The following is a 12,540-nucleotide window of genomic DNA, read 5'->3' on the forward strand; positions in this document are numbered from 1 at the left end:
TTTAATTTTTAAAAATTCAAAACCTCATACAGAAAATAAAAGACACTCACAGGCATTCATCACTAGGTCCCCACGAATTTCTGGTTTCCAGTCATCCCATGATGTCTCAAAGCCATCAGCAAAACGGATACAAAAGTTTTTGAAATGCCCTTTACTAACTAGAGATTCTGAAGAACAAGCAGTGATGAGAGTACTTTCAATGGTCAGTACTAAAGCAGAACCAGTGTCAAGGTCTCCAGTGTGGTTAGACTGCAAAATATATTAAAGAAATGAGACAAAAGGTGACAACTTTTAAAATTTGGAAACCTCACAGGATTCATAAGATCAAACATCTAGAAAGGGTCAACCTTAAAGAGCTTCATTAAAAAGCAGTTTAGAAAGATGCCTACTTTTAAAATTAAATTGCTCATGTGAAATGCATTGCCATGTGCATTTTTTTAAACTAAACTTGCAAAAGGCTAATTATCTGTTCTTTCTATCTCAAGCCTTTTAGTTTGTGTGGAACATTTTCATTTTGACAACCATCCCTGGTGTGTACGGCCTTCCTAAGCTCTGTCCATCATGTCATTAAAATATTATCATTTTTCAACTCCTGAAGCACAAACATACCGCGTTGCCAATCCTCAACTCGGAGTTTTTCTTAACACTGTTTTGCCAAACAAAATACTTAAAGATAAATTCATTCAACAACTGGTTACAGGTTAAGGTAAATTATAACAGTAAAATGTAGACCTCTGTATTTGTTATAATTGTAACTTCTTAGCCTAACAGAGGGTTCATAGCCTTTTCCCTCACACACATGTGCATGCAAATATGTATTCCTGAGAACTGGTCCTAAATCACAAAGAGTAAATTTTTGCTTTATCCAGTACACATAACTTGGAAGTTTTGTTACCATTAAATATTATAGTTTAAAAGAATTTTGAAATTCCCTACCCTGTTTTAGATAAACTTATTAAACATTATTGTATAGCATCCTTAAATATCCTTTGTTTCTATTTTATCATCAAGTGTATGCCAAAGATGTCTTGGCTAAATACAAAACAAATAAAAAATTTTGAGAACTAAGCTGCCTATTTTCCAAGGTAAAAATTAAGATTTATTAGATGGGTGTCAATCTCATTACTATTATGAGGCATATCAGAATGCTTCAGAGAAAAGTCTCATGAAATTGATATTTAATACACTGTGGATGAATAACGGTTGAAGGAGTTCAATCTTACTTGCTATCTACTAAACTCGTTATAAACTGTTATCCTGAAAAGCTTATTGTTATACTCTATACACATAAAAATGGTTTCTAGAAATGTCTGGCTCTTAATCTTGGACTGTGATTCGATTTTTTATACCTGTGCAGTATTTGTGATAGGCAGGCAAATTCCCAGATCATTCACAGTCAGCTGGAGGAAGAGAGTCCCAAACGCCTGGGCTGACGTTTGCTGGATACCAGGCAACATATCTACCACTTCCTTTGTAGCCATATGAATATCTTTATGTAAAGCCATTCGTTGTTCATTCCAATTGTCATAGGCAGCCTTATAATTCAGCCAAAACAGCACAGCTTTTGATAATTAAGACAGGGCAGAAGGAAAATTAAAATAAAAACTGTAAAGCTATATGGCAAGTAAACCTCTAGAGCTGCAAAATACTGTTGATTAATAAAAATTATTCCCAGAAAATTGTAGCATTAGAATTTGAAAGGATCTAAGAGGATACAGTCAACTTGAGAAATGAAAAAAGCAGAAAGCAGGCGACTGCAAAGTGGCAAAAGAAGAAAATCCAGGTCCATTCATTCATTCAATGAATTAGTTGTGAAATGCCTACTATATATGCTAGGCATTGGCATGGAATAACAAACGAAAACAGACGTGGTCCCTGACCTTATACAGCTTTCTGTTACAACAGTTAAAAATTCTTGAAGGAGAGGTACGTAATACTGGGAGTATACATTAATAAAGTGTGATTTAGAGAGAGAAGTCGAAGACATTTGAGTTTGTAACAAGAATGAAACTTAAGGTAAACCATCATTTAATGCAGTATATACAAGGAGGAGTCTAAAGAGAGATAAAGATGAAGGGGCCAGAGAAGTAGAAGGAAAAGCAGGTGTTATGTCATGGACACAAAGAGTAGAAAGTACTTTAAGAAGTTGTTGAAAGTTGATCAAAAGTTGGTAAGATGAGAAATGAAAAAAAAAAAAAGTGCACCAGATTTAGCAAAATAAAATGGTAAGGGCAGTTTTCTAACAAACTGATCTTATCACCAGCCAATGCCCACCACCGATTTAAATCTTTTATGGCTTCATAAATGGTTCTTCATTACTTCTAAAATACAATTCCTATTTGCCCAAGACACATGAATTAGATCCTATCTATCGTTCAGCCTTATTTCCCATTATTTTCTTTTAAAAAAGTGGCTGCTATATTTTCTTAGACCTCTGTGCTCATATATATTCATTCATGTTCTTTCTCACTTGGCAAATATTTATTTAGTTCTTAACTACATGCCTGGGACTGTTCTAGGCCTTCAGATACAGAAGTAAATAGAACAAGCTTTCATTTCGTGTCTCCTTGGTCAACTCCTAACTCCAAGCTGAATCTGAAAATTTAGTTTCTCCTCTGAGAAGCACAGAGAAAGTGAGAGACACCCTCAGATATAAGGGGGAAAAAAAGAAGTGTGTGTGTGTGTGTGTGTGTGTGTATATATATATATGTATATATATATATACATATATATATATATATATATATATATGTGTGTGTGTATATATGTATATCTCCACTCTGTAGTCTATTTTGTTCTCTTTTCCCGCTGAACTGAGAGCTCCTTGAGGGCAGAGATCCTGTTTTCCACATTTGTATTCCACTTCTAGACAGTAAACAATAAATGTTTATAGAATAAATGAATAAAGACAGTGCTAAGACAATTGGGTGCAATAGTTATCCAAACCAAAAAATTTAAAATTCTGAATCAGACATTCCTATAGATCCATGTAAAAAGCAAATAACTTTAAAAAGTAAAGTAACTTCAAAAACTGATGGTAATAAGCAAGAAACTTTTTTTGGATGCTCACATTTCAAATTTAAGAGAAATTTAGCTGTCAAGCATTTAAACTGGTAAACTACAGATGATTTTTTCTAGCATTACCAAAACATTTCTAAATCTAACTAAAGACAGTATTGATAGACTTCATCTTACCTCTATCAAAGGCCACAGGCTGTGCATAAACAATTGGTCTATTCAGGGTAATAAGCACAGCTTCCCTATCTGAAGAACCACTGATTTCTTCTCGCAGGGCATTTCTTAACCCAATCCTAGTTTTAAAATAGGCAACCTGATGAAAATCAGAACCAGCTTCCTCATAAACCTAAAATAAAAGTAAAAGCTCAATAAAATCAAATAATGGAAAATATTTTAATTTAAAAAATTAGAAGTTTTAACACCATTAATGGTATTTTTCACTAAAAGAACGACAGTACATTTTTCTCTATTTCATTTGTCAATGATAAATTCCTGATACTCTGTACCATAAACACTTGAAATTAATATACAATATGAATGGGTATATAAGAAATAAATAGGAAGTCATACATAAAATTCATACAAAAGCTAGGATTAGGTCCATATCCTCAATGGCAATGTATTAAATGTTTCAAGATAATTAGATCCTCTCTCCTCTCAAACTGTGTTTCTATTTGAAAAAATTACTGTTTTTCTAGAGATGACATGAAATTTTTGTTCATTTATTCCCCCACATAATCTTTAATACAGCCACTCAGTTTTGAAATGTGACTGGTATTCTTTTAATCTTCAAACTAAAGAAGGAAAAAGGTTAAATCTACATAATAATTTTTAGCAAAAAAAATAGTAAAATTCCCTGATGAGCTGTGAAAGTTAATTTTTATAAAACAGAATCTGATTTACTGTCATATATATACCAACATATATATACACATTTTTTTTAACTTTACATGTTTAATATTATAGCATGCAAAATTTGCCATTATCAAACAGGACAGCTAAGAAACTTAGTAACATTTTAAAGACTGACCAATGTTAGTACAAAGTGTTGAAATAAAAAATAATGTTTAACAAAATCAAGAGAAATTATAAACGAATATTTATGAAGATACTAGCTTCAAGTTTCATGTGATTGCATTTGCACTGAACAATATACCACCAATATACTCAATGAAATACCAAGGTAAAATTATAAGGGCCTTCTTAAATGATTTTTTTTAGAATTTACCATCAAATTTTAGGAACTTAAACTCAATACTTTTTAAAGTATAGTAATACTTAAAGTAGTTTAAATTGATGTGCAAAGTTTAAAAGCCACAGTTTTAATATCAACATATTCAGCACTCACCTGATGTTTAACAATTTGCCCTAATGCCAGATTTAAATCCACTTGGCATTTACCAAACAGTTTCAGATAGCTGGTACTTCCTGGTGAAGCTTTGGTTTGAAGTCGGTTCGAAAGTTCCAGTTCAATCAATCCAGTTTCAAATCTCACAGCTCTCATTGAGGGAGTTGTGGCCGTTACTTGAATACCCTAGCAGATTATATGTTTGGAGGAAAAAAAGAATCTTAAATCAACAATGTACACCCACACAAATGAAATCTTTCAATATATGATAAATAAAACAGCCATGTTTTAAAACACATATAGGATGTCTGATGAACTGATAAAATTGGCAACATCCTTTAATTTCTCATGTCAGCAGGAACTTTTTTAGCTATTAAATTTTATTTCAGTATTCTGTATTTAAAATATAGACTGTTCATGTGTTAAATACATTAATTACAAGTAAATAACTATTTGGTAAGAAAGATTTTTATTTTTAAGAACACTAATATCGTAAATATTGGAAATAACGTTTCTATTAAGGTATTATTTTAACTGGACAACTGTACAAAATATTTCTTACAGAGTAATTTATAACAGCAATAATTAGAAAAAAGTCAAAAGGTTCATCTGAAGGGAAGTAGTTAAATTGTTACAACTGTATAATATATAGCACAGCTGTTCAAAAAGATAAAGTGGATCTAAATGTTCTGACATGGAAAGGTATTCAAGGTTTTTAAAAATGCAGAAATATATACATATATAAAAATACAAATAGGAAAACGTCCTAAAGGATACTCAATTGTTAAAGCTTCTTCTCTGCGTGGACAGGGTTATACTTCAGTTTTATTTTCTATTTGGCATACTCATATATCATATGGATTTTCTAGAAGCATACATTAATTAAGTAGAAAAATACTTCTTAAAGAATCATTATTATATTATTATTTATGTTACCTTAAACTGCAAGTTCAGGGAATAGAGTAGAATTTTAGGCTTATCTCCATCCGCTGTTCCATCATGTTCGTTCCAAAGAGGAATAGGTTGCTCCCCACCTGAAAGAGGTTAAATAATTGAAGGTTTGAGGCAATTTCTTTAAAAGGAAAATAATAACTACTTTGTGTGCTTAAAAACACACACACACAACATTTTGTTTTTCCTGATCATTAACTCAATCTTTAACAGGGAACTTTAGCCATGTCACATTTCACTGAGGCAGATGTTATAAGATAGGGACAGTACTGCATATGTAGATATTTACTAAGAACATTTTATAAGGACTAGAACTAAGATCCCACAAGCCGTGTGGTGCGGCCAGGAAAAAAAAAAAAAAGGACATTTTATAAGGACTAAATTAAGACATTATACCTATAATTACACCAAACATGATTATACACCTGAGAAAATACATTTGAGGGAAAAACAGTACAATGAAATAATTTCTTCTATCAAAAATGTGACCTTTGTCATTTATATTTGTGTGTCATAAACAAAAAAGAATGGAAGAAAAAATAAAGGTGGAGAAATAAAAAATAAGATAATAATTAAGAGTGTGACAATAAAGGTTTGGCCTATACATGAAAACAAAATGGGGGCAGAGGACCCTGGGGATAAAGTTCCTATTAATAGACCATTTGTTGCCCAGGCATTGTGGCATTCAGGAAATAATGTTCTAATATTTTAAAATCCAACTTCTATCTCCACTTCTCTTTCCCTTATTGTAAAAACTTTTCTTTATGCTTACCTTTCAAATATTCTATCTTAAAATGATTCATCTTTTTCTATGTATATTGAACTTAGCATCATCCCAGGGAGCAAATATAAGTGGGATGGGAAGTTTTTTCCTAGTAGGTAATCAATTAATGTAATTCATCACATCAACAGGCTAAAGAAGAAAAATCACATTATCATATTACGGGATGCAGAAAAAGCATTTGACAAAATCCAACACCCATTGATAGTCAAGATTCTCAGTAAACTAGGAGCAGAGGAGAACTTCCTCAACTCGATAGAGAATATCTACAAAAATCCTACAGCTAGTATGATCCTTAATGGTGAAAAGCTCTTAGTTTCCTTACTAAGATAAGGTACAAACCAAGGATGTCTGCTCTTACCACTCCTTTTCAACATCATACAAGAAGTCCTAGCTAATGCAATAAGACAAGAAAAGGGAAAAAAAGATATACAGATTGGGAAGGAAGAAATAAAACTGTCTCTGTTCACAAATGACCTGATCATCTATGTAGAAGTTCCTGACCAATAAGTGATTATAGCAAGATTGCAGGATACAAGGTTAATAATATACAAAGGTCAGTCACTTTCCTATATACCAGCAATAAACAGTGGAATGTGAAATTAAAAACACAATACCATTTACATTAGCACCACAAAAAATAAGATACTTAAGTATAAATTAACAATATATATACAAGATCTACATGAGAAAACCTACAAAACTCTGATAATGTCAGTTCTTCCCAACTTGCTCTCTAGATTCAATGCAACCCCAGTCAAAATCCTACCAAGTTATTTTGTGGATATTGACAAACTCATTCTAAGGTGTACGTGAAGAGACAAAATACCCAGAATAGCCAATAAAATATTGAAGGAGAAGACCAAAACTAGAAGACTTAAACTACCTGACTTCAAGACTACAAGCTAATCAAGACAGTGTGGCACTGGTGAAATAACAGACAAAAAGATCAGTGGAACAGAAGGGAGAGCCCAAAAATAGATCCACATAAATATAGTCAACTAATCTTTGACAAATGATCAAAGGCAATACAATTGAGCAAAGGCAATACAATGGAGCAAAGATACAGTCTTTTCAACATATGTTGCTAGAATACCTGGACATCCACATACAAAAAAATACATCTAGATATAGACCTTAAACCTGTCACAAAAATTAACTCATAATGGATCACAGGCCTAAAGGTAAAACACAAAACTACAAAAATCATATAAGATAACAAAGGAGAAAACCTTAATGACCTTCTGTATGACAATGACTTTTTGGATACAACACCAAAGGCATGATCCATGAAAGAAAGAATTGATAAATTAGACTTTTAAAAAATTTTTTTATTTTAATTTTAATTTTTTTTTTGTCACACCGCACAGAATGAGGGATCTTAGTCCCCCAACCAGGGATCAAACTCACACCCCTTGCAGTGGAAGCACGGAGTCTTAACCACTGGACCACCAGGGAAGTCCCAAGATAGACTTTATTAAAATTAAAAACTTCTGCTCTGAGAAGACAGTGTCAAGAGAATAACAAGACAAGCCACAACTGGGAGAAAATATTTCCAAAAGATACATTTGTAAAGGACTATTATCCAAAATATGCAAAGAGCTCTTAAACTCAACAATAAGAAAATAACCTGATTAAAAATGGGCCAAAGATTTTAATAAACACCTCACCAAAGAAGATATACAGATGGCAAATAAGCACATGAAAAGGTGCTTCACATCATGTCATCAGGGAAATGCAAATTAAAACCACAGTAAGATACCACTGCACACCCATCAGAATATCCAAAATCTAGAACAGTGACAAACAACACAAAATGCTGGGGGGATGTGGAGCAAAAGGAACTTTCATTCATTTCTGGTGGGAATGCAAAATGGTACAGTCACTTTGGAAGACAGTTTGGCAGTTTCCTATAAAACTAAACATACTTTTATATGATCCATATGATCCAGCAGTCTTGCACCTTGGCAGTTACCAAAAGGAGATGAAAACTTATGTCCACACAGAAACCTGCATATGGATGTTTATAGCACCTTAATTCATAATGGCCAAAACCTGGAAGCAACCAAGGGAGGAATAAACAGGCAAAGAACAGAGGATTTTTAGGGCAGTGGAACTACTCTGTAGGATATTATAATGATGGATACACGTCATTATACATTTGTTCAAACCCACAGAATGTACAATGCCAAGAGTGAATCCTAATGTAAACTATGGGCTTTTGGTGATAATGCTGTGTCAATGTAGGTTTGTCAGTTGTAACAAACGTACCACTCTAATGGGGGACTTTGAAAATGGGGGAGGCTATGCATGACTGAAGGCAGAGGGTATCTGGGAAATCTCTGTACCTTCACCTCAATTTTGCCGTGAACCTAAAACTGCTCTAAAAAATAAAGTCGAGGGCTTCCCTGGTGGCGCAGTGGTTGAGAATCTGCCTGCTAATAATGCAGGGGACACGGGTTCGAGCCCTGGTCTGGGAAGATCCCACATGCCGCGGAGCAACTGGGCCCGTGAGCCACAACTACTGAGCCTGCGCGTCTGGAGCCTGTGCTCTGCAACAAGAGAGGCCGCGATAGTGAGAGGCCCGTGCACCACGATGAAGAGTGGCCCCCGCTCGCCGCAACTAGAGAAAGCCCTCACACAGAAACGAAGACCCAACACAGCCAAAAATAAATAAATAAATAAATAAATTTATTAAAAAATAAAAAATAAATAAATAAAAATAAAGTCGATTTTTAAAAAAGGCTGTTTGTTTTGTTCATCTATCACTATCCTGAATATCTTTTATATAGTTTCAGAAAAAAAATTTTTTTAATTTAAAAGACAAGCTCTGCCTCTTACAAAATGTATTACATAATACTTTTAGTTTATAGAAATATCAGAGACACTATTAGTCACATTAACTCCTCAGTTTTTACCTTGTTATGAATTAAATATAGACCCGGTCCAATTGTAAGAAGGTAACCTCACTATATATATATTTCTCATTACATATAAATGGCTGTACATACTCAAAAATAGACCTCTTCTCTTTACTAAGTCAGTGCTTATCTACACCTTTCTGAAACCCAGGCAATCCATGGGCAATAAGATTATAAGAATTGATTCTTCAAAAAAGAATTTTCCTAACAAACTTGATGATGATTGTGAACATGAGTATTCCTATGCAATAGAAAATGTCCTAAAGCTAAATGTAACATGAAGGAAAAGCATGAGGAAAAAGTTTTAAGAAACAAGGAAAGTAATCAAGAAGATTATGGGAGAGTAGGGAAGCAATATAGAGATTAGAATACTAAGAAATGTGGCTACAGGGATTCTAAGTATTCCCTCTCAATAATCTGTTACATGCTCTGGTGTTGACAAAGATAAGGGAACATCTGTGCTCCATGAGGCCCTGGGCCAGCTGGATGATATGTGATTTACATTTCAGCTATTTTCCTAGGGTTCATGCTGTCTCTACAGTCAGGAAGGAATGGTTCAGGGAGCAGATCTAGCCACTAAATGACTTTGGCATCATTATCTGATTTCTCTATTCTTCACAGCGATTAGCAAGTCTTCATGGTTAGAACATTAATTTCCAGTCTTCTTTTCCAGTTCATTATTCATAGACCTAGGGATACACTTTACTTATAACTCCTAACTGAATGTAATTCAAAGGTTAAGAAAAGCCTTTCTTTTTCATCAAAACCACTTTGACAGCTTACAGTACCAGACCAATACGAAGAACTCTATAATCCTAGTTTTTTTACCGTAAGAGATACAAGGTTAATGGAAAAGTCTGTTTTTTAGTTATACATATTCAGCAATAGCAGTCTTGAAAATACTCTTTAAAACTCATAAAAATTTACCAACTTGAAATATTCTTTACTTTCACATTATAGACAATGTTCTAATGTGATATCAACCAGGTAAATGGGCCACATTAAAACTTCTGTACGGTCTCCAAGTAGAGACACCTTCAGTGGCAGAAGGGGCTTCTGCTATGTATTCATCCCTCCCTTAATGGTTTGTATTCAACCACTTTTAGAAAAATTCCAAGACTACCAATTGATCTGATTTTTATATTAACTTGTAAAATTCTATAGCTCTGCTAGGCTTCTTCAATGTGATCATTAAGTAGCTTCCTGACCTCAGATACAACCAGAACCAACCCATGAGAACCAGGAAAATCTCTTGCTCACACAGCCACTACATAATTTAATTTCCTAATCCATATTCTGTCCTCCTTCAGGGCCTTATCAAATACTGGTCCATAAGCTCTGCCTGAATCTTCTCTACTTCTCCTTTCTTGCCAAATGAGACTTCACTTGTGAGGTTTTGAATATGACTTCCTCTGTGAAGCCTTTTCTGATTCCTTAGACTACGTTAGTGTCTCCTTTGACACAGACATAGCACCTTCTTCTTGTCATTCAGAGAACTCATCACAATTATAATACACTATCTAGATACTTAATTTGTAAAATGAATGAATTTATCCATCAACATGGAGGAATCTCCTCTTGATGCCAATTTATAGATGAGGCTTAACTATTATTTTAACATGATTATATTCATACTGAAATATTCAGCCTCAAGAACTGTTATACAGTCAACTTGTTTTCCACCCTAATGCCTCTTAATACTTTACCTTGTGAATTAAAAATCAATTAATTGTTTAAATCAAACATATATTTCCAGTTAAAATATAAAATAGTGATTAAGAAGCTCACTTATAATCTGATCTTGAGGAATAGCAAAAATATAATAAGGGTTGCTATAGACAATTTACCATGTGGCCAGCATACACTCACCATCTGATACAGATTAAAATCGAAATCTTAATACTGATCTAAATTTTGTTCCCAAACGATTTAAGATTAGTTTAGTTAACAGACACACACTAAGCTTTTTTTTTTTTTTGGAAGGGAAGCATAAGGGACCTTTGTTTAATTTATAAATTGTAAATGCATATATCACATATGACAAAAGTAATAAGCAAAAGAATCTGTAGGTGAGAAAGCCATAAAAGGAATGCAGAATTTTTAGGGAGTTACTCAACAATTTCATCTAAATGATAGGATCGATACTCATACCACTGCTACATGGACCATCATACAGCCAATGAGAATAAAACCCTGCTGTATGTTCTGCACTATAAGGTATCAAATCATCTTACCAGAAACTTTTTGTATTACTTCATTCACTTCCTTCATGAACACTTTCTGTACAAATACCAAGTGGTTTAGAAGATCAGTTGTAAGATTATGTTCGAAGGAACCAACCTGCCAAACAAAATCAGAATATTAGATTAACATACTGACTATATTAGTTTAAAATACATCTCACATAAGTCATCCCAAACTCTGAGGAAAAACAATTATCTACATGCTATTTGAAACTAAAATACTGAAGAAGGGTTAAAGATACTCAGATTCCCCAATACTCTACTGGCCTGACATTGTTATGAGCCATTCCCCCCATATTTTAAAATAACAGTAGCCAATAAGGTATGAGAAATCTTTTGAAAATGAATGAAAATTATACTCTATGTAACTTGCTAATTGCAAAATTGAAATTTTATGTAGAGTAATATTTATTTTTAATGACCACTGTTGTAGAGTTAGAAAGATGGACCAGTATAAGTGAAAGTAAATGCATTTACTCATTCAAATATTTATTGACCATCTGCATTAGGTGCTAAAGATACAGCTGTGAATAAAAATAACAAAATTATGGCTCTCATGAAGCTACATTTGAGCCAATTAGCAAATCAGATATACTAAAGTCAGCTTTACTATAATACATGTCCCATGATTAGTATAAAGCCCAAAATTTCTGGCAAGAGTTAGTTAATAAACAGATTAAATAGAAAGCCGGCCCTAACTGGAGTTGAGTTTTGTAGTAACGATGAATTAAAACATCCTTATGAGTAAGGCAAATGCCTCAACATTTGTCACTTTGATAGTGTCCATATTTTGATCAAAAGTTAACAGCAAAAGAGATGTAGCAGTCTTTTCTTAGGTGAGAAGTCACATAAAGTCTAAGTTTCACTGGGCACTTTTATTTTATATATAGTAGTATCAAATGGGCAAAGGTGATTTTCACATGTGTCTATTTTAGGCCATAGTTAAATGGGCAACTCTCAGAGAGATGCAACTTTAGATTCTTTCGAATGTTTGTAATTAACTGCGTTCTTAGTAAATCTGGGATGGTGTTCTGCCCCAATTACAAACTTTATAGCTTTATAATAGCTAATATTAGTAAGGAACTATGCAATATACTGCATTTGATTTGTTTTATTTTCTGTCAAATGAAGCATTAATAATAGTATTGCTAAACTACAGTCTGGGACACTTATTTTTCAGTGTAGAAAGCACAAATGAAATATGCTTTATAATCCACCTTTTAGTAAATAAATATTTGACTTCTAGCATCTTGTACACGAGAAGTTCTAGGACAAGCA

At 33.4% G+C, this 12,540-nt stretch overlaps 1 protein-coding gene across 4 annotated transcripts in view; it reads right to left on the reverse strand.

The window, feature by feature from the left end:
• The window catches only part of BLTP1 (bridge-like lipid transfer protein family member 1), a 192,758-nt gene that overhangs the window by 48,060 nt on the left and 132,158 nt on the right, over positions 1-12,540 (reverse strand). For all 4 annotated transcript variants that reach the window (XM_061192014.1, XM_061192013.1, XM_061192010.1 and 1 more), the window contains 6 exons: positions 11,254-11,359; positions 5,303-5,400; positions 4,367-4,552; positions 3,196-3,364; positions 1,350-1,561; positions 51-249 (listed from right to left, as the gene is read on the reverse strand). In XM_061192014.1, coding sequence (XP_061047997.1) covers positions 51-249; positions 1,350-1,561; positions 3,196-3,364; positions 4,367-4,552; positions 5,303-5,400; positions 11,254-11,359 — 970 coding nt within the window. The remainder of the gene's footprint in view (positions 1-50; positions 250-1,349; positions 1,562-3,195; positions 3,365-4,366; positions 4,553-5,302; positions 5,401-11,253; positions 11,360-12,540) is intronic.

This window comes from Eubalaena glacialis, chromosome 5 (assembly GCF_028564815.1).
Source record: "Eubalaena glacialis isolate mEubGla1 chromosome 5, mEubGla1.1.hap2.+ XY, whole genome shotgun sequence".
Classification (NCBI taxonomy): Eukaryota; Metazoa; Chordata; class Mammalia; order Artiodactyla; family Balaenidae; genus Eubalaena; species Eubalaena glacialis.